Genomic DNA, 27,573 nt, shown 5'->3' on the forward strand with positions numbered 1-27,573 from the left:
CCTCACAGTGAGGGGCCCGCCGCAGGGTTTTTTTTGTTTGTTTGTTTGTTTTGCGGTACGCGGGCCTCTCACTGTTGTGGCCTCTCCCGTTGCGGAGTACAGGCTCCGGACGCGCAGGCTCAGCGGCCATGGCTCACGGGCCCAGCCGCTCCGCGGCATGTGGGATCTTCCCGGACCGGGCACGAACCCGCGTCCCCCGCATCGGCAGGTGGACTCTCACCCACTGTGCCACCAGGGAAGCCCGCCGCAGGGTTTTTTGATCCTCCTTTTATCCTATTTTTAGCCCTTTGAATGGGTGGGGTCTTTGTGATTAGGGATGGAATATTCACTGGGGGAGGGTTGAAGGGTGGCCTGGATGGCACCAGGTTGCATCAACTCCCGGTCCTGCCCATTCGTCTCCTGAAGCCACAATACATGCACTCTAAGAGCTGTTTTCCCTTAAATTCTACCTTACTAGTCAAGTGCCACACGTGAAAGGTCGTACAGAGTCATCAGCAACCTGTGCATTTTTATTGCGCGTGGTCTGCAGTTTTCATGGTCAGAGTTTCTTGTTCAGATGCTACGCAGTTTCTGTTTTAGATGCCATTCCTCCATGCATCATGGCCTCATTAAAAAGCAAAACAAGGAGGTGATATTGCCCTCTGCCTAAGGCCCGGCCCTGTCTTTCCTGCCTCACCAGAAGCCCAGCCGAGTTCTCCAGTGGAAGTGCACATCCCCAGCTGCAGTTTGGCGCTTCCTCTCACTGGCACAGGAATCCCCTGAATCTCCTCTTCTGTCTTTCTGTTTATCACCTCTTCCTTTTCCTCTACTTTCTTTTCCTCTCAAACACATAGTCCTTTCATCATCAAAACCCGAAGAGATGAATGGCTGGGAGAAATGGTTGCAGGGTTATACCAATTTTCTTATGTTTCTTGTGTCTTACCATGTAATCTGTCAAAGAGCCATTGGAATCTAATTTCTTAAACAAATCCTGTCTCATATCATGCGTTCCCTCAAATGTTCCTAAGTGGTTGGCCATCAGAAGAAGGCCCCTGTTGTCTTGTCCTTGTTTTGTTTTTCTACTTACTCTTCCAAATGGAACGAATCTATTTCAGTTAATTTACTGTCCTTCCCTTGAGAGCTGGGGACAGCTCTAGCGCCTTCTCTGCCCTGCTCATGCCCATCAAATATTGCTGGTCCCTCAATGGCCCCTTTTTGTGCTCTGCTTACCAGCCGCAGAGCCGGCCTCTCATTAAGGCAATGAAATTTCATGCATTTGCACAATTAAACTAAAATTGTAATCAATTTAATTCTTGGGCATCACATGTTGCTCTAGATTTCTAAGCCTTTCATTTACTGTCACTTTCTCAGAGCTCTGCCTTTGGAATAGCTCTATTGAACTTCCTCCTTCTGACTTGCCCTTTCTCCCTACTTCAGTTTCTTGATTCATAGACGTAATGTATCTAAAGGATTTCCGTTCACTTAGTGGGATGCAATGAGCCCTTGCAATCTATACACGTGGAATTTCTTCTGCTCGGGAGATTTTTCTTCTATTATCAGCTTTTGCTCATCTGGTCGGGCCTCTCCTCCAGGAGCAATGATGAACTAGATGGGTTCCTTGTGCTCCATATCTATTATCTGCTCCCTCATTGCTTTCCATCCCTTTGGCCTTTTCCTCTACATTCTAGGAGAGCTTTTCAAGTTTATCCTCAACAATACTAATCTAATCGTGGGCAATATTGCTTCTGCTTCTTAGGCTTCCAGTGAAGACTTCAACTACACTATTACATTTTCGATATCCCCACAGACCTTCCTCATCTCATCCTTTTCCCTTTCCAACGTTGCTTTTTTGTTTCAGCCTATTTTTCTGCAACTATATCACAGAAACCATTCTACCGATGATGCCGAATAGCTTTTCTGATGTCTTTTCTAGATCCAGTAATGGGTCATTTTCAGAGCTGCGTTGCTCATCATAGTCTTCTAGATGCTATTCCTTTCTTTGTCCTGTATTTATATAAAGACATTTTTTTCCCTTTGTTTACCTCCCAGCATGGTGAGATCTGTTCAAACTCGATGTTTGTCAACAAATCGTATGTGACAATTATCTGTGATGCTACTCTCTTTCCATTAGTGTCATGACCAAACCCCCTTCTTAGAGCTACAGTACACAGATCCCAGTCCAGGCCCTAGCAGCTTACCTGGTGCCCACCTTTGTCAGAGAAAGGTAGCGTCTTCTTGCCCCAATCCCTTTCTTGTTCTCTCAATCTCTGAACGTCTAGAAAACAGCAAAAGATAGAATCCCAGAATGCAGTACTACCAGATTTATTTTTTACCATCTCTCAGCTCTTCCTCTTCCTGTCTCCCCCAACCTACAGTGCCCTCAGAACATTCTGTATCCCCACCAGCCCCTGTTCCACCTCCTAGCCATTTATCCTCTGGGAATTGCTGGTCAGTCTGTGCAAAGGACAATTGCTGGGGAGCAAACAATGGGAAAGGTGCTCTGACACTCACAGAGCAGTGCCCAGTATTCTGTCTTGTACAGACCCTGGGGCTTTGAGCAGACAATGAACGGAGTCTGTTTTCCTGTTTTAGGCAATCTCTGTTTAACAAGGAGAAGCCTGGTTATACTGTGAGGTGAATCCAGCTCTATCTGCTATAGTCGGTGGAGAACCCTCCCGAGTCCTGGCATCAGTCTGTTTCTTCTCCTTCTGTCTTCTCTACTTGAATGAATAATACGTCTATCTACCCAGTTACCTACCCTGGCAGCTGCAGTGTTATCTTAGGCTCCTCCCCTTCCCTCACTTCCCACATTTCAGCGTTAATACATTCTATAAGTTTTCCAAGTATCTCTCAGAGGTACTCTTCTTGCTGTGTCCCCCATTTTAGACACTTCTTACCCAGATTATTTCGATAAACTGAACTCTCAAGTGTCTCCCCCATCCCAAGCCTGCTTCACCCACATCCTCTTGCATCACCTATCAGCCAGACTCTATGAGGTCACCCTTGACTCTGCTCATGCCTCTCTTTCTCTCACCACCTACAGCCAGTCCATCAGAAAATCACAGTTGGCTCTGACTGCCAACATGCCCAGAATCCCACTGCACCTCCTACACTGCTACTACCCTGATCTGAGCCACCGACATCTTTTACTTGGGTAGCTACGATACCATCTAACTAGTTTGTCTGCGTCCACTGTTGCCCCCTGAATAGTCTGTCATCAGCTGAGCAGCCAGAGTGAGGTGATGAATTTAAAGCACAGGTATGTCACTTTTTTGCTTAAAACCCTGAGATGGCCCCTATTTCCCTCATTACAATGAGGCTCCTCCCCAGCCCTGCCCTGTTAACTCTCAGACCCCATCTCCTACTGTCCCAACCCCACGGCATTCCTCTTGAACCTCACCCCTTCTTTGCTCTTTCCTCAGACACTTCAGGCCTTTGTACTGGCTGTTCCTCTCCCTGGGATGCTCTTCCCTCTAATATCCACTGAAGGCTTCCTCCCTCATCTCCTTCAAATGTCACCTTCTCAAAGAATCCTACCCGATGACCCCATTTTAAATTGCGACCCCACACCACTCCTGATCCCCTTATTCTGCTCTACTTTATCTTTTCCCCATAGAATTTGCCCCTCTCTAACAAATTATATAATTTACTTTTCATTATATTTATGTTTTGCGGTCTATCTCCATCTGTTGGATACAAGCTCTATAAGAATAGGGATCCTTGTCTGTTTTGTTTGCTGATGTATCCCAAGTGCCTAAAACAGTGCGTGGACAGAGCAGGCACTCAAAAAGTATTTGTTGAATGAATGAATGAATTAATTAATTAATAACATTCTACTTAGTCTCCCTGACTATATTCTGACAGCACTCTAGACCAGCACTATCCAATAGAAACACCCTGCAAGACATAGATGCAAATTTAAATTTTCTAGTAGCTGCATCAAAAAAAGTAAAAATGAAGTGAATTTTATTTTAATTATATATTTTAGTAGTATATAATTTTATCACATATTTTAGTAACATTTTATTTAACCCAGTATATCCAAAATATTATCATTTTAACATGTAATCAATGTAAAAAAAGTTGTTAATAAAATATTTTCCCTTTTTTCCTACAAGGCTTCAAAAACTCATTTGTATGATTATACTTACAGCGCATCTCAGTTGGAACAAGCCACGTTTTAAGTGCTTGCAGTCTGGAATGCTGCCAGAATACAGTAAGAGAGACGAAGTAGAATGCTACATTTTAAGCCACGTTTCAAGTGCTCATTAACCACGCGTGGCTGGTGGCTGCCAAGCTAGACAGCACATCTTCAGACCAACCTCTCTCCTGCTCTTAGCGTGCTCTTTGTTCAAACCACAAATATGAGTATTCTCTTCAGTAGGCCTTAATGATCTAGACATTGCAGTTCAGATTCTCTGAACTTTTCTGGAACTTTTTAAATTGCATATAGCTTCACTCTCCTCTTCCTCTTTTCTACTACCCTGAAGTCCAGCAGTACTATTTGAAGTTCCCCCCAAACTCCACAGCTTGCTCACATCTCTGTGTCTTTATATATGCCCCCACCTTGTCAACTTGTCACTGTCAGGATCTAAAAATATTTGATAGCTCCCTGCCCAGAAGCCCTCTCTAAGCTCTGAGCAGTATACATTCCCTTCTCTATTTTCTCTATGTTCTTTGAATTATTCATCCTTTTTTTGAAAATTGAAGTATGGTTGATTAACAATGTCATGAATTAATCCTTGAATTATGTTTCTTCTCTTGCATATATCATGCCATACTGTTATCAGTTCTTCAAGGGCAGAAATCAGGATTCAGTTGCACATAGAGTGTGTTCTATAAATGGGTAGATGGGTAGATGATAGATGGATAGGCAAATAAACAAATGAACAGGTTCTAAAATCACCTACAAGTTCAGAGAGTGGGTAGAGAATGGGTCTTTTGCAATTCTGTCACCTGATGTATATTCCAAACTTATTGATGGTTATATAATGATGATTCTTCTTGTAAAAATGGTATCTGGGATGCCTAACTCTGATATAAACCCTTCATCTGGAATTATTCCTTTGGTAGAAAAGGACAGAAGTATAGCGCCATAAATCTTGGTATAAGGGTAATGACTTGAATTATATTCTACGGTATCCTTCTACCCAATTGTGACAGCTTTTGGTGTACGTAATCTGGTAGGAGTAGGCTAAATGGATCTTACAGCTCAGGCTCAGACAGACCCTGAATTTATTTGGCAATAATAGTAGTATTGGAAGTAGTAATAATGACAATAATTAACAATCGTATGGTAATCTAAAATTTAATAAACTTTAGACTTATAATTTCATGCTTTGATTCAGCTGGTCAGAATATAACTTTATTTTTCCGTAACTGAGTTTAACTTAGCTCTGGGTCCATCTTTTTTCCTTTAAGAGTAGAAATCTCTTAATCTTGCATTTCAGGTTGACTTGGTCACTTCAAGTTAAAAAGTCAGTCTTTGGAGGGCAGTCAGTTCTCTCTCGTGACACAGTCAGAGCCCCCCAGTGTGACTGGGGCCTCCCTTCCTCTCTCACTGGCGACCTCGCTTCTGTGTCTAACTCCAGTGGGTTCATGAGGAAGAGGGTCTGTTGGCCGGAAGAAGCGTTCGTAGATGGTGGCCCGTAGGCCACTACCAGTTCCCTGCAGGTAGGATTTAATCCACAAATCTGTCTATCTGGAAACTTTTAAGTTCAGTTTATCTTGGGATTTAAAATAATCTTAGGCCACCTGAAGTTGACAGTTAATTTGTGATGATGTATTTCTCAAGACCCTTTGGTTGCAAGTGAAAAAAAAAAAACTAACTCAAATTCACCCTACAAGAAAAAAAAAAAAGATGAAAAGATGGAAAATACAGCAGGGGTGGGAAGGAGAAGAGGAGAGAAAATTTTGAGATTGCATTAGATATTTATCAGGGCCCTTTCGATGGCAACTAACCAAAATCCAACTAATGTTGGTTTAGACAAGACAACAAAACAAAATTTTTAAAAGTGGATTGGGACTTCCCTGGCAGTCCAGTGGTTAGGACTTCACCTTCCAGTGCAGGGGGTGCAGGTTTGATCCCTGGTCAGGGAGCTAAGATCCCACATGCCTCACGGCCAAAAAACCAAAAAAAGCATGAAACAGAAGCAATATTGTAATAAATTCAATAAAGACTTTAAAGATGGTCCACATCAAAAAAATCTTTTAAAAAGTAAATTAAATTAAAAAATAAAAAACAGAAAAAAAGTGGATTGATTCATATAACTGAAAAGTGAGGGATAGAGTTTACTTTGGACAAGACTGGTGCTGCATATTCACTAGATGTCCCTGTTCAAGCGGGCAACCCCCATGCCTCTGAAACCTCAGATTAGTATTCTGTCTGCTTTGCTTCTTTACCAGTATTTTCAGCCAAGTTCCTGGGTTGGCTCTGATTGACCTCTTTGGGTCATTGGTTTGCCCATAGTTGAACCAATCTCTGTAACTTGGATACTCTCATTGGCCAAGCCAGGATCCATCACAACCACCAAAGTCAGCTTCACCCAAAATACAAAGACTTGCGAAGGAAAGGTCTTCAAAGGAAAATCAAGCTATGTTACCAAAACATAGTGTTTTTTAAAATTATTATTATTAGGCAGGCAGACCTAACAGATATCTACTATAGATGGAAAACATCTATATCTAAGAGGAAAGCCTGCTTGAAGTCCAAATTCATATCAGAAGGTGTTGGGTGACCGTATGGATTCTGAGTCAAGAAGGAAGATATCTCCAGGCCTCCTCTCCTCAGTGGAGTGTTTTTGGCGACTGATTATCCTGGATTTCTTCTCCTTCTTCTGGAGCTCTGGGGGGAGGTCCTGAGAAGCTTGGCCTCCCTCCGTAACATCACGTGCCTGGACCTCAAAGAAGAGAGGGTCTCTCACCACTATCCGGTCCTCACTGGACTCAGTCAGCATCCCCCCACCTGGCACATATGGTCAATAGTCATGGGGTCGGCAAGACTGAGAGAAAGGGTCTCATCAGTATTGGTGACACCTTCCCTCTTAATCCTCCTACCCAGGCGTGGGAGTGTCTAAATAAGAAGAGACCCAGAATATGGCTCGAATACTTTGAATAAGGGAATAAAGGAAGACAAAAAATTTAAGTAACCTATTTCAATGTCCTGTTCTACTACATAAGAGCCATAAAATGACCCTGAGTTGTGCTTTCTCTGTAGCTTTGTGGGGAGCAGCCTACTTCTGACTGGTGGGACCCTCATGTCACTCCACGTCACAGCTTAAGAGCTATAAAGCTCCCACCCATAGTGCCGGTAATGTGAGCCTGAGGTCATAAGCCAAATCTGCAATCCGTAAAACAAACAGCAATAACAACAACAACAAAAAACCCACTTCAATTTTCTCAAATCTCCCAAGATTTAAAAAGGAACAAAAAGTTACTGGTGTGTTTGCTGACTGGAGTGATTATGTGGTTCAATCATTTTGATTTACAATTGCATCTTTGTCCTTGTAGAAATAACTCTCTGCAGCTGAACAACGGGAGGTGGAAATGGATTAACCTTCCAATGCGGGAACATAAGACGAGTTCTAGGGAGCAGGCCTTCATTTGAGGTTAATGCAAAGTCTCCAGTTTCTATGGATACACAAAATTAAAGAGCGTTCTTTTTTTTCTTCTGCCTTCATTTTCTTTTCTTTCGATCTGCCATGAAAAGGGATTATCAGAAGCTTCTAAGCCTCCGTTTTATTTTTGTATCATAAAGCACTGGGATCTGTTTGACGCGTTCCACGAGCTCTGAAGTAATATTTGGTTGTTGCGTGAAATAGACTTCAGGAAAATGAGGGACGAGAGGTCATGCTGCAATGTAAAGTTTATGGGCCATATTGCAAGTACAATTGGCTTTTTTACTTTCCAGAAATAGATGAGTCTTCTCTTTGCACATGAAAAAGCCATGACTTAGGCCAATGATTCTCAAACCTAGGCGGGCATCAGATTCACCCAGAGGGCCTGTTAAAAACACAGATCTCAGGGCCCCATTGCCAGAGTTTCCGATCCAGTAGGTCCAGAGTGGGCCGGAGAATTTGCATTTCTAACAAGTACCCAGGTGATGCTGATGTTTCTGGTCCAAGGACCACATTCTGAGAACCATCACAGTCTACTGAACACATAGAAAACCGTTCATCCCTCCCTAGCTGATCAGGGAAATAGAAGGTTTCCTGAGAGCCAACATCCCCATCACTTCATTACTGCCTCCAGATGCACATGAATATGGAGGCTGAGCAGGGAACCCAGGTGGCCAGGACCATCGGAATCCTTGCTGTCCCATTTCAACCTGGTCATCGATTTCTTGAAAGGATTGTGGAAATAGATGAAGACGAACCAAATGAGAACACTCAGAGGCTCTTTGTTCAGAGCCTGCTCTAGCAAGGGCGTCAGCCACCACTGTTCGCACTTTGGCAGAGACACAAAGGCAGGCAGAGGAGTGGGAAAGCTTGATAGTGGGAAGATGGGAACGTTCCTGGATGAAGGCTGTTGGCCCTTGGAAGCTGGAGGAGGGCTGACTGGAAGCAGGGCACCCTGTGTGATTGGTTAGGGGTGTGTGTTTGAATTTCTCTCATTGGTCCTACGTTGGAAGCAGGGACAAAATTAAGAAAGTTGTCAGTTATTAATCAAGTCCTGGCCATCTGGGGCTGATTGTTACAGAGGTTGTTATCTGTCTTCCTGGACTGTTACTTGGACAGTAATCTGACTTCCTACAAGTATGACCTGTAGCAGGCTGGCTTCCTGAGCTGGTTATTGTAGATAATGGGCTGGTTTCCTGGGCTGGTTACTGTGAGTTCTGATTCAGAGTTCTACTTTTATGGTCTGGTCACTGTCTGTTCATATATTCCATCTTTCAGGATGCACAGTGGACACTCATTTTTATAGTTTGCTAAATCCTTGGTGTGTTCCACATTGGCCAATTTCAATTAAAGAATGCCTGGTTTTTATTAAGGGCCTACTATGTGCAAAGTGTTATGTTAGGCATGTGAGGTTTTGTAAAATATAGGCACCAATGTCAGTGAGAAGCAGCCTATGTCATTTGGGCATCAAGGAGAAAGGAAGGTCAGGGCATGTGTTGCTTAGAATCTTCCACCACATTTACTGCAGAGGGGAGAGGAAGAGGGAGTCCAGGGTTCCTTTTCTTTCCCAGGTCAGGGAGCTTGGTCCCAGCTGAGATCTCAGCTTTTCACCTTTGCATCAGGAGTCGGCATTCTTCTCTGCTCTGCAAGGTCAGACCCCCACAGTCATGTCCGAATAAACCTGCTGCTTCTCTGCTGCAGGTGGATGATCTGAAAGCCAAGCTGGCTGCCCAGGAAGTGGAACTGAAACAGAAGAATGCAGATGCAGACAAGCTGATTCAGGTGGTGGGCGTAGAGACAGACAAGGCAAGCAGAGAGAAAGCCATCGCAGACAAGGAGGCGCAGAAGGTGGCCCTCCTCACGCTAGAGGTGAAGCAGAAGCAGGAGGACTGCGAGGAAGACCTGGCCAAGGCAGAGCCAGCGCTCACGGCGGCCCAGGCAGCCCTCAGCACCCTCAGCAAGGTAGGAGCCGCGTCTGCGTGCTTGCCTATCCCTCGGGGGAGGAGCAGACTCTCCTGTGACCCAAAGACAACCTGCTACCCTCCTGTTCCAAAGAGACACAAAGGCAAAGTCGGGAGGGCTTGGCTGGGACCAGCTGTCACTGGTTTATTCATTAAGCAAATAAACGTTTATTTAAGCTGACTGTATGTCAGGATCCACGAGCCACCAATGAAATCCAAGAGACGTGAGTGTGAGAATCAGTCAGGACAGGAGAGGCCAACTGGTCCAGCCTCCTCGCTTCACTGATGAGAAAGCCAGGGCCCAGAGAACTGACTTGCCCAGAGTCACAAACCTCAATGTTAGAGCCAGGCTTGAACTCACATCTTCAGAATCCAAGCCCAGAGATCTTCCAGCTATGCAGTCCATGGTCATTTTACCCATTATGTACTATAGGACACATGAGCCTTTTAGGACCCTATGAAAATATTTAAGATATGAGACTAAAAAGATGTCGTCTCCAAAATATGAGGAAAAAATTCTACAAAATCAAACTTAGCAAGTATTCAGGTGTCAACAGCATGCAGTTGTGTGTCAACTAAATTCAGCTCATATACATGACCTTTTGGTGGGACAACCATGACTCTTGAGATGCAGTCATAGGCAGTTTTATTCTGGTTCCCTTTAAATGTATTCTGTGTGTGTGGAGGAGCATGTGGTTACTACTTCTTCCTTTTATAGTTTTCACAGTTAACCTTCTTTCCTATTTAGATGACCATGGCTGAAGGGGTAAGGGAGGAAGGCGGAAAAGGGGGCAGACAGACCCATGTCACCAGGAGTTGGCATCAGAGAGGGACTGAAAAGCTGACCGTTTATCGGGATGCTCACATCAGCTCTTTGGAGACCCTCCGCCAGTCACGGGGATCTTTCCCTGCAGGTTGCTTTCTCCCCCTTCTCATGAGGGTCTAGCTATTCACTTGCCCATCACGTGGATGACTTACTTGGTCAAGGTCTAAGACAGCCTAAGCGAGGTGTGCCGTGCCAACAGTCCCCTCTGCTCCTCGGGGACACCTGAGCCTCCTTTCTCCAGGCAGGCTCTGAGAGCATTGGCCACCCGTGCAGTAAATTACCCTAGTTCCACTGTCAGGGGACTAGCCTGGTATTCTCATCCTGTAGATTTCTGGGGTGTAGGTTAGATCCCAGTCCACTGTGTGATTCAAATTGTGCGGGAAGCGTTTAAGCTCTCTGAGTGGTCTCCTTAAAGCCCCCTTCTCTCCAGACTTGATGTGAAGTGCAAATGCCCCCCATCCTCTCTTAAAGGCAGAGTGGGTGGGACTCAGCAGCAGTTCTCACTAAACATTCTCTCTTACTCTTCGATCTCCAGACTCCTTTATACCCTCAGTGCAAGTGAAATGTTCAAGAGTCAAAACACTGTGGTCTATTGAAACCTCCTTTTATTAGTTCTGTGTAGCCAACTCACACCTCACTTTGGAAGGAAGCATCTCTTGACTTAGGGCCTCAGACAATCTGAGACTGAACTGGGGACATTGTAAAATCCTGTGACGTATACTTATGTATAAAATGTATTTAATGTGAGATTAAATACTAAATGCATCTTAGTATTTTTTTATGATGTGGGGTGAAAAGTCCCTAAAAGGAAGGACCTAGAAAGGCCTTAAGTGGGCCTCTACCCTAGAGAACACAAGATTCCTCCAGGAAAGTTTTGGGTATCATCAGGTGGACGGGGAATCGGAGGTGTAGCCCAATTATGCTACCACTTCTCAGCCTGAACCTGTTAATACAGCCGGGTCTGGGTCTCCCTGACCCCCCAGTAGCATCATCTCAACCGCCAGGCCTTTGATTAGACATCACTTCACTGCCGCAACCTAGGATTCCCTCTCCTTTCATCTCACTCTGTCTAAATACGACCCATATTTCAAAATCAAACTTACATTCGAGATCAGTCCGTCCCTTTTCTGATTTCCAGAGCACAAAAGAGAGACCACTTTATTTATTCACCCTCTTGTAAGTGCTCATTGATCATTTCTTGCCAAGAAGACTGATGTCTCTCATAAGATCTTTTGACACAGGGATTATATTTTCTAAGATGAGCTGAGTCCAAATCCTGGCTGAACTATTCACTGCGTGTGGCTCTAGGAATGATTTTTTCTTCTCTGAGCGTCCGTTTCCTCACCTGTAAAATGGAGGTAATAGTAATATAGTCCCCATCAGGTTGTTATAAGGATTCAATGAGATAAGTTATGAAAAGTAGCTAACAGATGGCAGCCATTCAATAAACGTTTGTTGTGGTTGATGATGTCGTTATAACAGTGTTACCTCGTCTGTTTCCACAACGCTGGAAACAGCAAAAGCCCATAAATACTCTTGGTTAATTTGTTGGCTGATTAGTTAGTTGATCATTGTTGGTAGAAATAATCACATAGAGATGTAACTCATGGAAGTAATGGGATAGAATTCTGAAAATAGCACTGGATTTGAAGTCTAGATATCTCTGCCACAAAGGGAGTAAAACTCATTTTTAATGAGTGCCTACTATGTACCAGGCAACATGATAGGTGCTTTCTTCTAACTGGCTGTGGAGCCTGGCACTAGTCACTGAACTTCTTAATCCCTCACTTTCTTTCCTCTGTTACAAAGAAAGGGGCAAATAGGAATTAATGGGCTCTTTCTCTCACACTCTCATCCAATCTATTAGCAAGTTCTATCCATTCTACTTTCAGAATATATCTAGAATTCAAATGCTTTATATCATCTCTACTGCTGTCACCCTGGTCCAAGCCACCATCGTATCTTCATTGGACTATTGCAATAGCCTCTCACTTGGCCTCGCTGTTTACAGCCTTGCTCCAGCGCTGTCTTTGCCCATTGCAGCTGTCTGAGTGACCTTTTTAAGACAACAGTTTGACCACATCATCCCTCTGTTCAGAACCTTCCATTGGCTTCCCATCATATTCAAGATTAATTGACATAGGTGTATGGGTTTATTTCTGGGCTCTCTATTCTGTTCTATTGATCCATATGTCTGCTTTTGTGCCAATACCATGCTCTTTTGATTACTATAGCTTTGTAGTATTGTCTGAAGTCTGGGAGGGTTATGCCTCCTGCTTTGTTCTTTTTCTTCGGGAAAAGAATTGCTTGGGCAATTCTGGGTCTCTTATGGTTCCATATAAATTTTAGGATCCATCATATTCAGAATAAAATCCAAAGTTGTCACCATGGCCTGCAAGGCCCTACATGATTTTGCCTGGCTCATCTCTTCTACTATACAGTCTACACCCCAGTCACTTCTCTTCCAGTTGTCACTCCAGTCCACCCACACTGACCTTCTCACCGTATCTGAAACACTTCCAGCACAATATCAGCCCAGGGCCTTTGAACGAGAAATTGCTTCTGTGTGGAATGTCTTCTCCCAAGTATCTCCATGGTTACCTCCTCTTTCAGATATTTGCCTAGAAGTTTACCTTATAAGGAAACAAACAATGAAAGTATTTATTAATTTCAGAAAAAAATTAAAGGTATGCAAACAAGAAAATATAACCCAAGGTAACCAATGTTTATAATCGTAGTCATGTATATACTGAATTTGAACTAAAATTTTGATGTGACCAGAATGGGGGGAGGACCTTAGGGGAGAAAAGAGGGCAATAAAAATAAATAGTCACACTCTACAATAGGAAGTCTTTCAAGAGCATCTAAAATGAAGTACATAGCAGCATCACTGTATCCATTATCAATAAGGCATGAAATCCAAAAGGAATGATGGAAGAATTTGTAAGCGGTGGCTTCTGGAGAGCTGGAGTTGGGGGGAGTGGGCATGTGTTTTGTTCTCAGCCTAGTAGCTCTGAACTGTGTGTGGACTCCATTAACAGAAATGAAAGTTTAAAATTTTCACTGACTGGAGAGCACCTAAAAGGGCATAGCTAACCACCTGGCCAGGTAGGAAGTAGGGAAGAGAAACCCCGTGACACAAGGGCCACAAGGATGAGTGTTTCACTAGATGGACCAGGAGGTAGAAAAGCCCATCCCAGAAAGGAACAATGTTTGTAAGACACAGGTGCATGAAAGGGTGTGGTGTGTCTGAGCCGAAGGCGCAGAGGCGACATGCAGATGAGTCTCTGAAGGTGGCTCGAGCATGATCAATAACAGCCCATGGCATCACTAAGAAGCTTAACTGTGGACCAGTGTTTACAATCTGCAGCATACAACTGATTCATGGGTCTCAAACAGCATTTTTTAACTTGAGGTATAATTGACATATAACATTATACAAGTTTCAAGTGTACAACATATTGATTCGATACATACAAATGTATTGCAAAATGATCAGCACAGTAAGTCTGGTTAGCATCCATCACCACGCATGGTTCCAATTTTTTTCTTGTTTTTTGTTTTTAAGATTTACTCTCTTAGCAGCTTTCAAATACACAATACAGTGTTATTAACTGTACACACTGTACCTTACATCCCTAGGATTCTTTATTTTATAGCAGGAAGTTTGTACCTTTTGAACTGCCTTCACCCATTTCTCCCAGCTGCCCACACCCCCGCCCCGCCTGATGAAGCAGAATGGATCAGACTGTACTGCATGTGACAGGGGAGGTATTGCTTCCTGTACACAAGGACCCCTCACTTAGCCTCAAATTTTTCTGCGTTCACAGCACTCTGGTATTTAAGGACCACATCCTTATTTTCTCATCATTTTCAAAGTTAACAATAAATCTTTAGTTAATACATAAATCAGAGCATGGTAGTAAGTCTCTGTACATTTTAAGTCTCTGCTTTGGCAGTTTTATTTCACTTTTATAGCTAAACTGAAATAAATCCAGTATAACTTTTCCTGCCTTAGTTGAAGAATGGTTTTGCTTACAATTTCATGGCCTTTTTTTGTCTCCTTACAGAATTACTTGGAATTTTCTATTTATTTCCTATGGATTTTTTACAGTAAACTTTTGGGGGTTTTTTTGCGGTACACGGGCCTCTCACTGTTGTGGCCTCTCCCGTTGCGGAGCACAGGCTCTGGACGCACAGGCCCAGCGGCCATGGCTCACGGGCCCAGCCACTCCGCGGCATGTGGGATCTTCCCAGACCAGGGCACAAACCCGTGTCCCCTGCATCGGCAGGCGGACTCCCAACCACTGCGCCACCAGGGAAGCCTGTAAACTTATTTTTTATTATACAAATAACATATAATGGCATTTTTGGTGTTACGAATAATTCAAATAGTATAGAATATATAGGGTAAAATATAAAGTCACCCTTCTTTCCACTCCAGCCCCAGTCCTCTCCCAAAAGAAAACTCCTGGAAGAATTTGAGCTGTATCTAGTCCAGCAATTTTTCTGTGTATTTATATTTGTACAAATGCACATATAAAATATGTCATATTTTAAATACAAATGGATAATGGAAACTTACTTTTCTTCGTGAAACAAGACTATTTCATGCCAGTACATACATTGAATCTTGTTGATTTAATGCTTTATAGTATTCTAGGCTATAGTCGTACTCTATTTCATTTAGCCATGTATCTACTGTTGAGTGTTTAATTAGTTTCTCTCTTTTCTCCAATACAAATATCCTTGTGCATACGTCTTTACTGCATATGTGCAAATATTTCTCTGAGCCAAATTAGAAGTACAGTTGTTTGGTCGAACAGCATGGCAGGCTGAATCATGCCTCCTCCACCCCCAAAGATACTCACATCCTAACCTCTGGAACCTGTGAATTTTACTTCGTATGGTAACGGTGACTCTGTAGGTGTGATTAAGTCAAGGATCTTGCAGTGGGGAGATTGCCCTGGGTTATCCAGTGGGTCCTAAATGCCATCACAAGGGTCCATAGAAGAGGGAGACAAGAAGGTTGGAAGAAGAAGGTGGTGATGTGGTGACAAGAGCAGGGGGTGGACACAGCTGATGTGCTGTGGGGCCTTGAGCCAAGCAATGCGGCCGACCTCTAGAAGTGGGAGCAGCAAGGAACAGTCTCCCCTCCAGCCTCCAGAAGGGACCAGCCCTTCCAGCATCTTCGGCTTAGGACCCCTCACCTCCAGAACTGTAAGATAATAAATTCATGTTGTTTTAAGTCACTACGTTTGTGGTAATTTGTTACAGAAGCAATAGGAAACTCATATAAACAATATTCTCTTTTTTTATATAAGTAATGCTAAATTTCTGTCCAAAATAGCTCTTCTCTTTTATAGTTATAAACACTGCTTTCCCCACACCTTTGCCAATCTTAGATATTTTCAATTATCCTAATTTTTCTCAACAGGAGAGCAAAAAATTTTTCATTTAAAAAAATTGTAAATGGTTTGATTCTAATGAGACTGGGCAACTTTTCAAATATTTAGATTTCTTCCTTTGTCCATTATTTGTTCAGATTCTTTGTCCATTTTCTTATGAGATAATTTCCCTTTTCCGTATTGATTTACAGGGTTTTAAAATGAATTTTTACTATATGTCTTGGTATATATATTGTAAATTTTCTCCCTTTCATTTGACTTTTTAACTTAATATTAACAAGTTATATAAAAAGTAGATTTTATAATCAAATGCTTTTGAGAATTCTAGGGTTACAGAATTTAACAGACTTCTTTGCTACAGGACTTTTTAAGGCCTTGATTATGTGATAAGCTTGATACTAAAAGTGATAGAGATAGCACAAGAAAATAAAACAGATTAATTGAATTTATGAATAGTGATATAAGACATCCATATGAAATGCTAGTAATTCAAATCCAGCAATTTATTCAAACAACAGTATGCTACCAACTGATAAGTTTCCCTTATATAATACTACCCTGTAAACATACTCAATCATAGGTCAAAGAAGAAAAGCTCTGTAGTCATTTTGAGAGATGTCAGAATGGTACTTAACACACTTCAACATCCATTCCTATTAAAACTCTTCGTAAAGTAGGAAAAAAAGGATATTTGGATATTTTGCTAACACAAAGCAATCAATCTCAGTCCGAGAGCAAAACATCCTGTCTAATGGTAGAGCATTAGCGGAATTCCCATTAACATAGAAAAAGCACTATAATGACCCCCTTCGCTGCTATTATAAAACAGTTGTCTTAAACTTTCTAGCCATGCAATAATAAATGAAAAATGGTAACATGTAAATGTTGTAAAGTACCAGACAAATGTATTATTATTCATAGATGTCATAAAAATGTAATAAAACAAATAAAAGGGAAGACTTAAGGGCCCATTACAAAATTTAATAGTTTCCCTAATATCAGCAGTAGCCAGTTAGAAAATATAATATTTTCAAGATAACAGCCAAGACACATGGTACAAATAAACATAAATAAATTTATTGAAACTATGTGAAGAAAACTACACATCTTTTTTGAGTAATATAAAATATAAATAGGCAAACAGATGTACCAAGTTTGTGTAAGGGAAGGTTTAATATTATAAGGATGTCACTATTCCTCAAATAATTTACAAGTTAAGTGTAAGTCTAATTTAATTCCAGTGTGATTTTTGGCTTATTTATTTCTAATGTCACTAAAAGTTCATATCATTTAAACAGCTATTAAAAATTTAACAACCTAAATGCCCAACAATATGGGGTTGGCTAAATAAATTATGGACCATCTAAATGAGAGAAAATTGTACATACTTTATTTAAAATCATGTTTTGCAAAAATAATTCATGACACGAAAAAGTTTAAGATACAGTTTTCAGTGAAAGCCAGGTTTGAAAAAATAGTGTAAACAATGATTGATATATGTATATGTGTGTGTACATATATGTATATGTATATATAAATGAATGAGCCAGATATATACCACATTCATATATGTTCACGCATCTTTCTTTTCTGTGTTTCTTTGTTAGTCTATCTGTTAAGTACATACAATGAAACACACCAGCACATAACTAATGTTTATCTCTAGGTAGTAAAATCAGGAGTGATTCTGGCTTTCATCTTCATCTTTGCTAAGTATTTCACAATAAATATTTATTCTTTTAATAAAAGGACAAAATAGTGTTACCTTGTTAACCAGTGAACAGTAAGAAACAAACTGTAAAAAAACTAGAAAAATTATTATAAGGTAAGGTCAATTTTCATATGTATATGAAAGACGCTTCTAAGCATAAAAACAAAGGATGATAGCAGATATCGTCTGGAAAAGGAGTATTCAGTTGGGCTACATAAAAACTAAATTTCTATGTGTCACAGAATATCATAAATTTTTTTAATTGAAAAGAAAAGAGTTAGCATCCTCATATATATGTGAAGAGCTCTTATAAATCGTGCTGGAATCTGGCATTTGTGCCTGCCCCCGCCTGCACATTTACGCTCTGCCCTTCCCCAACGTGCAACGGCAGTTTCTCTAAGGCTTTCCCAGGTCTCCCTCCCTAGCCAAAGTGGCACCATCATTCCTCAAGAAACCACTATCCCATTAGCCCTGTTTTGTTTTGTTTTTTCAGAGCACTTCTCACTATCCAATATATCAAAGGTTGGCCTCTTTTTCTGCCCACCTCTCCCACGTGCATGAGCAAAAGGACTTTGCCTTTCTTATTCACCTCTGTATCTCCATTTGCCAAATGAATGACTGTGCAGACACGTTTATTCACTCAGCAGAGACTCCCTGACTGCACTCCATGCCAGGCAGTGTTCTGGGTGCCTGTGGTGCACCCATGAACGAAGATACTGCCTCTATGAAGAGTCTATTCTAGCACAGGGGACGGGTGAGAGACAAGCAGCGTAATGAAAACGTACTTTGTACAATACATTAGAGTGTGGCAGATGCTGCAGAAAAAAGAAAACCGTAGAGCGGAATCAGGGGGAGCTCTGGGGCCAGGGCAGCTGGGGAGGGGATTGAGGAGGTGGGAGGTTTCAGTATTAAAGAAGGTGATGGGTGTGGGCCTCCTTGAGAGGGAGAAGTTTTTACTTGGAAAGGAGCGAATTCATCAGGCAGGTACCTGGGAAGAGCAGGCAAGGCCAAGGCATCAGCTAGAACAAGAGACCTAAGGCAGGGAGGGGAGTGTGCCTGATGCCGGCTCATCCAAAACCACATCTGCCTTCTTCTGAGAAATGTCTCCTGCATCCTGCATCCTGTGTTCCTATTAGCAGTGCCACATCACCTGCCCCACGGTGACTGGTGACAGGAGCCCCACCTCACTGAACAAGATCATTTCCCAGGACCTTTTAATTTTGACTTGCGTTGGAGGAAAAAAATCTTCCTCCCTTCTAGTTGCAAAGCAATGGATGTGAGCCTGGAGCTGCGGCACCCCTTCCTCTCATTTGATTGCTCAACACACGTGTTGATGATGAGCACCTACTGTGTGCCAGTCTCTGTTCTAGGCACTGGGGCTGCAGTGGTTAACGAGAGAGATGAGGTCCCTGTTCGCATGAAGGAGAGGAGTATAGTAATTCCAGAAGGAAACAGTGGTAACCTTTTCCGATTGCCCTCCGTTCTATGCAGATCACCGGGGTGCTCAGATAGGCAGTGACTAGGAAGAGGAGGTTGGCGGGGAGGGTCTTTCTGCGTGGGAGGACTTCTGAACTGAGATCTGGATGGATGAGAAGGGGTCAGCCAGGCAAATGGCATAGGAAGGAGGGTAGCAGGCAGGGGTCCTGAGGTGGGAAGACGGAAGTGGAAGAGGTGAGTGTGCCCAGAGCTCAGTGAGAGCCTGGGGAAGTGGCCCAGGTAGAGGTCAGAGAGGTTAGCCGAGTGCCTTGCAACATGAAGAAGCTGGTTTGTAAAAAAGAAACTCCTGTACGTGGAGAAGCAGAAACGAGAGTCCAGAGAATCCTGCTGACGCAGTTCAAAATGCAGTTCCACTGGTCCTCACGTCCCATCCTCCCCAGATACATGAGCAAGAAAATCCGCCTTTGTACTTCAGCTAGGTTTTCTGTCTCCGAAACCAGAGTTGCGATTAATTTATAGATATATATGAATATTCAAAAAAACTGGAAGGAATTATATAGAAATATTAACAATGATGTATCTGGGTTATAGAATTCAATTTCATCTTTATACATTTTTACATTTTCTGAATTCAATGTGTTGAACAGGCTTAACAAACTATTAATATTTTAAAATTGTGGGCTTTTCGTTTCTGATTGTATTTTCACACTTTGTCCTCTTTCGCCCAGGGGAAACCACTAGCACAGGTATGCGAGCACATCTGCCACATCTGTGCTGTCCCTGACAAGGCTGTCATGACCCAAACTACAAACCATTGCAAGAGTCAATGGAGCAGCTTCCTAGGTGCTTCCATTAGGTGCTGGAAATAATCCCCTTCCTGTTTTGATTTCCAGGCCCAAGAGCACCCCAAATTAATTTGGCACAAGGATCTCATCTTCGAAATTAAGATTTTCCCCCACTTACAAAATCAGCCCCAAAAGCAAGTGCTTTTGAGGTCATATGCTCCTCATGGACGGTCACAACAAACTTTAAATCAACTTTATATGCATTTCTGACAAAATTTCACTTACAGATTTACTGCTCCCGACTTAACAGACGGAAACACCGAGGCCTGGGAAGTTCAAGTGGCTTTCCAGGGTCAGCCCTTTCAGCCATATCTTTCTAGAGCAAGTGAAACTTGGAGCACAGGACAAACCCATGTCTAGGCAGAGGCAGTGACGGCACAGGGTGTGCCTGGCTTTCTGCCTGAATTATTTCTTGGCAGAAAATGCCACTTTGCTATCAGGACAGCCAGGTGCAGTTAGCACAAGCTCATGGAACAAGGCAGTTTAATTAAAGAAAAAAAAGTAGTTGGGTTACAGTGCTATTCTCTTCAATCCAAGATAGAAATTAATTTATAATAACCTTGTCTTTTATTCATGGCATGCTGCATGTTTCAGAGTATGTTGGCATCCTTATATTTTTCAGCTAAATGTGAAAAAATTGTGTGTTTCTGGTGGGCCACGAGTCAAAGCACTGAGAGAACCTAGCTGAGTCTCGGCTAACCATTCGGGGAAGTCTGAAGCCGCTGGGGAGTCGCTTGGTTCCCTTTTGATGAGTCATGATATTTAAAATTCCGAGGGCTGCCTCAGGCTTCAAAGCGGCCCTTTGAGATTGATCACTCTGAGCCCCGCTCCATTAGTGGCCGAGGACAAAGAGAGGCGTTCGTTTTCCTCTAATGACCTGCCTCTCTCTTCCAGACCAACCTGACAGAGCTGAAGTCTTTTGGTTCCCCGCCGCCGGCCGTCAGCAACGTCAGCGCTGCCGTGATGGCTCTCGTGGCCCCCGGGGGCAAGGTGCCCAAGGACCGCAGCTGGAAGGCCGCCAAGGTCACCATGGCCAAGGTGGATGGCTTCCTGGACTCCCTCATCCACTTTGACAAGGAGAACATTCACGAGAACTGCCTCAAGGCCATCAAGCCGTATCTGCATGACCCCGAGTTCAATCCCGAGTTCGTGGCCACCAAGTCCTACGCAGCCGCCGGCCTCTGCTCTTGGGTCATAAACATTGTGAAGTTCTACGAGGTGTTCTGTGACGTGGAACCCAAGCGCCAAGCACTGAGCAAGGCCACCTCAGACCTCGCTGCCGCCCAGGAGAAGCTGGTGGCTGTTAAAGCCAAGATCGCTGTAAGTGACCCCCACCTGAGGCAAACAGCCTCTCCTCCAGGCCCCAGCGCCTCAGCCTCTGGATGCACAGGCTCAGCGGCCATGGCTCACGGGCCCAGCCGCTCCGCGGCATGCGGGATCTTCCCAGACTGGGGCACGAACCTGTGTCCCCTGCATCGGCAGGCGGACTCTCAACCACTGCGCCACCAGGGAAGCCCCTCAGCCCTGATTTTTAAAGAAAACCAAATTATTACCCCAAATCTCCTAATTTTTCAGTAGAGGCAACTTTTTTTTAAAAGACATTTATTATCATTATTTTCAGTCACACCGTGCAGCTTGTGAGATCTTAGTTCCCTGACCAGGGATTGAACCCACCTGGCCCCCAGCAGTAGAAGCACAGAGTCCTAACCACTGGACCGCCAGGGAAGTCCCAGCAGAGGCAACTTTTATAATTTCTTCCTCAAACACTGTATAGTCCAAACAAGACAGAACCACTGGACCATGGGTTTACACCTTGGTCCTAAAAGGTTTTTTCCTTTTCCTCTGAGGAAAGAAAAGATGACAGATGGATACATATAATAAATGAACAGTATTATCCATGGAACCAGCTGCTATCTTATTAGCCACAATGAATCTAATATTTTTGGACATCTGATAGTTAAGAACAAAGGGTCAAAAATGGGAGATTCTTTTTTTAAAGGTAATTTTAGTGAAGTATAGTTGATTTACAATGTTGTGTTATTTTCTGCTCTACAGCAAAGTGATTCGGTTATACATATATATACATTCTTTTTCATATTCTCTTCCATTATAGTTTATCACAGGTTATTGAATATAGTTCCCTGTGCTCTACAGTAGGACCTTGTTGTTTATCCGTTCTATACATAATAGTTTGCATCTGGTAATCCCAACCTCCCAATCCACCGCTCCCCCATTCCCCTCCCCCTTCATTCCTGTCGCTAGCAAGGTTGTCGTGACCCAAAGTACAAACCTTCATCAAAAAGCACAAACCTTGGGCTTCCCTGGTGGCGCAGTGGTTGAGAGTCCGCCTGCCGATGCAGGGGACGCGGGTTCGTGCCCCGGTCCGGGAAGATCCCACATGCCACGGAGTGGCTGGGCCCGTGAGCCATGGCCGCTGAGCCTGCGCGTCCGGAGCCTGTGCTCCACAATGGGAGAGGCCACAGCAGTGAGAGGCCCGCGTACCGCAAAAAAAAAAAAAAAAAAAAAACCTTCATCAAGAATAAATGGATCATCTTCCTAGGTGCTTCCATTAGGTGCTGGAAATAATCCCCTTCCTGTTTTGATTTCCAGGCCCAAGAGCACCCCAAATTAATTTGGCACAAGGATCTCATCTTTGAAATTAAGATTTTCCCCCACTTACAAAATCAGCCCCAAAAGCAAGCGCTTTTGAGGTCATATGCTCCTCATGGACGGTCACAACAAACTTTAAATCAACTTTATATACATTTCTGGCAAAATTTCACTTGCAGATTTACTGCTCCCAACTTACAGACGAAAACACTGAGGCCTGGGAAGTTCAAGTGGCTTTTCAGGCATAGGAAACAAGTCTGTTCTCTATGTCTGTGAATCTGCCTCTGTTTTGTAGGTAATTTCAAAAAATGGGAGATCCTTTTTCCCCTTTGAAATGTGGGTTTTAGCCACCTTTCCCCACCTTGTGCACCATTCTCTTCCATTCTGGCCACTGTCCACCCCCCTCACTCTCAGCGGTGTGGATGTGTGGGCCTGCAGGGCATGTGTGATGCTACCTGCAGTGCTTTATAGAAGCTTGTAAAAGTATGTAGCATATTGTGGTTGGTGGTTGGGGGGGGTCCTTTGGCCATAAATATAAAATTATTAGCCTTTTGTTGATATTTTGATTGTATGTCCCTCACCCAGGATTGTGGGATGGAGGTGATTGTGGATTCACACCTTGAATTTCATCTTTGCCATTAAAATTGGTATCACCAAAGTGAGAGGTAGAAATCAGAATCCTGCGGGATGACATAGCAGCTGAAAACCCATCAGCAGACCTTCCAATCCATGCTGTGCTATTCACCGATGGGTGACCTTTAGAAAGGCCTTTCCAGAGCCCAAACTTCAGCTTCCTGAAGTAAAATGGACACAATAATAGTCCATTTTGGCTATTCATGATTTTGCCGTGAGGATGAAAGGAGAGAAGGCATGTACAGCACAAGCCCAGAGCCCAGCCCCTAGGGACACAGGGAGCTGCTGCCACCCCCAGGGTTCCGATGACCACTGACCCCTGCTTTCCCTCCACCACCTCCTCCTGCATGTGCCATCGTGTGCAAGCCCTGGTCATCACTCACTACCATGATCAAGTTCAAGCCAAAACATCCCCTGGACCTTTCATTTCTACACGTGCATTCCAGGCAAATAGGATTCTTACTGCAAGTTTCTCATGATGATAAAAAGGGTTTTACAAGTTGTGAAACGGGAGATTGCAGACATGCCGCATGCTTCAAGTTTCACAGGTTTATTGATCGATAGACTAAATTCTATGGTTAAAGGCTCTAGTTCAAAGATCCCTGCAGCCAGACTCTCTATGAAGAGATGCTTTGGCAAAGCAGCTAATCTCTCAGTACGTTTGCTTGATAAATCCAGACGTTCATGGACCAGTTTACTGATAATCAACGCTCACAATGGCCCATTTGAAAGAATACCAAGGGCAAAACACTAACAGCCCCTTGACTGCTTTTGGAGGGAAAATACCTTCTGATAATTTTCATATTCTTCAGTCTCTCCTGGAAAAGTGTTGCAAGAACTGCATTTTCAAAGATCTCTTTCTTACTCAAGTTATTTTAATGGGCCTCTCACTCTTGGCGGCCTCTCCCGTTGCGGAGCACAGGCTCTGGACGCGCAGGCTCAGCGGCCATGGCTCATGGGCCCAGCCGCTCCGCGGCATGTGGGATCTTCCCGGACCGGGGCACGAACCCGTGTCCCCTGCATCGGCAGGCGGACTCTTAACCACTGCGCCACCAGGGAAGCCCCTTTTCTGATTGTTGATGCCACTCAGAGCTTGCTACCTAGTGGCTTAAATGTGTTTTATTTGGCCTGCACAATGTGTTTGCCAAAGATGTAATTAATTGCCAATATTTAAAACAAAAAATCTGATTTCTGGCCGGTCTTATAATAATCGGAAGAGTCCTGAATGTCACTAAGTGACCCTGGAGTTAATCAGTGGCTTCTCACTCAAGCAGGGAGTTTTGCTGCATTTAGTCACAGTCACCACCGGCCCCTATTTTTTTTAACATTAGACTCATCTGACTAGTTTACCTCATCTTCCTGGGCTGCTCATCTGAATTTCTGACCCTTGTCTGCGTGCTGTGCTGCATCCCTATTCTTGATGTATCTTCTTCAGGCAGTTGACTTTCTGCTACATGAGGCTTGAAGACATTCATCCCCTGTCTTCTCATCATTACAGCAACTATGTTTTTCTGACGTGACCTTTACTTCTTGTTCAGTCATATGGAGGCCGCTTCCTTGGAGCTCTCAGTGTTCAAGATGAAATTATTACCCTTTCCTTCAGCTCATCCCCTTCCCTCCTCTCTCCAACTTCATTATCATTATTTATCGTTACTTTTGCGTTCGAATCACCAGCACTGAACATATCTACATTGTGTTCTGTAACCAGAATTAATTGTCCCATGCTCTCTCCACTGACCGATTCAAAAAATCAGTAAATTCTGTTTATATTCTATGAACCTGTCTATATTGTTCATAGAAGATCTCAGTGCTGTTATACTTACTTTCTTACATACCTTTGCCCCTGGACTTTCTTCTCTCTCTCCCTCTTTCTCTCTCTCTCTTCAATTAGTTCTTTTGGCATAGCCTTATTTTTTAAAACCCTCCAGTCAATCCAGTGTTTTACTGAGTCCCCTTTTGCCCCCAAGACTTTTCTCTCTTGTCCCCACTCAAAGCTCCAAACAGTTTTGGAGAGTAATCACGTTCACTGCTCTCTTGGGTTCGTTCCAATGACTTCTGGACCCCATGGCTTCTTTCTTGATTTCTTCTCTCGTTTTGCTATGGCTTGTTCTTAAGTAACTTTCTCAGAAATGTTACATAAGAGGTAAATTTTCTAATGTTCCAGTCTGGACGTATCTTTTTATTTTTAAACTGAATTGACTATTTTGCTGCGTATTAAATTCTGAGGCTAATTTTTTCCCTTAGAACACTGAATGCTTTATCTTTTTGTCTGGTGAGAAGTCTGATGAACCGTCTGGATACACTGTATTTCTGCCTTTCTGGAAGTCTTTCAATTTTTTCTTTATTCTTGGTGTCTGAAACTTTACATTGACGTGCTTAGCTGCCATTCTTTTTTTATTCATTGTGCTTGGCATGCAGAGACTTATTTTCTTCAGTTCCACAAGGTGATTTTATATCTCCCTTCTGTTTCCTTTTTAATCTCATTTTCTGGAATGCATATTGGTTGGGTATTGGACCTTCTGATGGGTCATCTATTTTCTCTCATCTTTTTGTCGCTTTATGCTTTCTTATTCTATCTAGATTTCCTCAAATTCATCTTTTAATTTATTGAATTTTTTACATTAACAATAAAGATTATTTCCACAAGTTTACTTTGTTGTTGTTCTCTTTTCCTTTTATTAGCATCCTCTTGTTTTATGGATGAAACATCTTGAATCTCCCGGAGAAACTAATTATGAAGGGTTTTATGCTTTGTTGCCGTTTTTTTGACTGAAGTTCTTTCTTTTTCCCAGGTCATTTTTTCCTTCTTGTTTACCTTTAATCTAGGCTTTAATCAAATGTCTTCTTGTCTTTTCATGTTTACAAGAGTAGTGATCGAAAGCAGAGTATAGCTCTGCAGACAAGGGCAGATCTGGCAGACTGGCAGAATTTGTTTTCTAGATCGGATGAGTTATGGTGGATGCATCCTATTACTTGTTGTATTTATTTCTGCTCTACAGCAAACTGATTCAGTTATATATATATATATATGTATATACATACTTTTTAATATTCTTTTCCATTATGGTTTATCACAGGATTTTGAATATAGATCCCTATATACAATAGGACCTTGTTTATCCATTCTGTATGCATTAGTCTGCTGGATGCATCTTAAATGCCAGAACATGGTATCCTTTCTCTGCCACTGTTGACTCTCCTGCTGGTGACACAGGTGCCTGGTGGCATTGCATGGGGATGGAGATGTGGAGTGGAGGATCAAAAGGCTTCCAGTTGACTGTCTTATTTTCAACATCCCCCTGCAGCTCACCTGACATTTCCAAATCCCCAGTGTATGTGAGGCTCTGCAGAGCTGCTCAGCTTCTGCTCTGCGTTGCAGTGTCCTCTGCCCTGCTCCAGCCCTTTCCACTGCTCTATCTGTGGTCTTCCATAGATCTATTGGAATCCCTCACCCTCCAGTGGCCCTCAATATTTGCTTGATGTTATGGGCTTATGACTTTTTAAACTGCTTCATAACCATTTTAGAGAAGTCTCGGGAAGAAGAGGAGTAAATGAATGTGGCCAGCCTGCCATTGTCAATTGGATGGCTCACCACCTAGTTCTTAAGCTGCTTGGCTATATAAACTTGGCCCTTCATTTCTTTCTCTTGTGACTTGGTAATGACTGACAAAGCAGCCTGAAGCCCTGTTATTGCATAGACATGAGACATATCTGGAGGTGTCTGCCATGTGCCCAGGTGTCTTTGTGTATGCAAATATGCATCATGGGGGCAACAAAGACTGTGCACTTGAATTCTAAATTCTTGATAAATTTAGAAAAAATTGAAACCGTGTCGTTTTTAAAAATGTTCCTCTACTTCGGGATAATTGGAGAGAATCGATGAGGTCAAGTGAAGTTGTCTTGTGCTCCTGGGACCTTAAAGCATAGGGAGGGGACTATCCTGGTGGCGCAGTGGTTAAGAATCCGCCTGCCAATTCAGGAGACACAAGTTCAATTCTGATCCGGGAAGATTCCACATGCCGCGGAGCAACTGAGCCCGTGCACCACAACTACTGAGCCTGCGCTCTAGAGCCCTCAAGCCACGACTACTGAAGCCTGTGCACCTAGAGCCCGCATTCCGCAGTGAGAAGCCCGCGCATCGCAACGAAGAGTGGCCCCCGCTCACCACAACCAGAGAAAGCCTGTGCGCAGCAACACAGACCCAACGCAGCCTAAATAAATAAATTAATTAATTAATTAAATGAATTTATTTTTTTAATTAAAAAAATAAAAGCAAAGGGCAGACGTAGGTTACAGACAGCCCAATTCCAACCCACGAACCAGCTGCAGCAGACGGTGTGTGCTCCTACCAGCACCCCCACCCTGGGATCCTACTGGCCATTTTCAGGCCTCCCCAGGCTTCAGTGAGATTTTGCTTCTAAAAGCAGCACTTGTACTTTTTTGTCAGACTACTGGAAGCCCTTTTCCCCAATACAGGGAGAGACAGAATTTAAGCCTCTCCCTCCTTGTCCATCACCCTTCCTGGTCCTGGACCAATGACTGAGGTG

General features: G+C 43.1%; 1 protein-coding gene across 1 annotated transcript in view; it reads left to right on the forward strand.

The window, feature by feature from the left end:
- DNAH9 (dynein axonemal heavy chain 9) overlaps positions 1-27,573 on the forward strand; it is a 298,998-nt gene that overhangs the window by 196,215 nt on the left and 75,210 nt on the right. The window contains exons 49-50 of the mRNA XM_059997406.1: positions 9,297-9,557; positions 20,678-21,103. Of these exons, the coding sequence (XP_059853389.1) occupies positions 9,297-9,557; positions 20,678-21,103 (687 nt within the window). The remainder of the gene's footprint in view (positions 1-9,296; positions 9,558-20,677; positions 21,104-27,573) is intronic.

This window comes from Delphinus delphis, chromosome 19, assembly GCF_949987515.2.
Source record: "Delphinus delphis chromosome 19, mDelDel1.2, whole genome shotgun sequence".
In the NCBI taxonomy this organism is placed as follows: domain Eukaryota; kingdom Metazoa; phylum Chordata; class Mammalia; order Artiodactyla; family Delphinidae; genus Delphinus; species Delphinus delphis.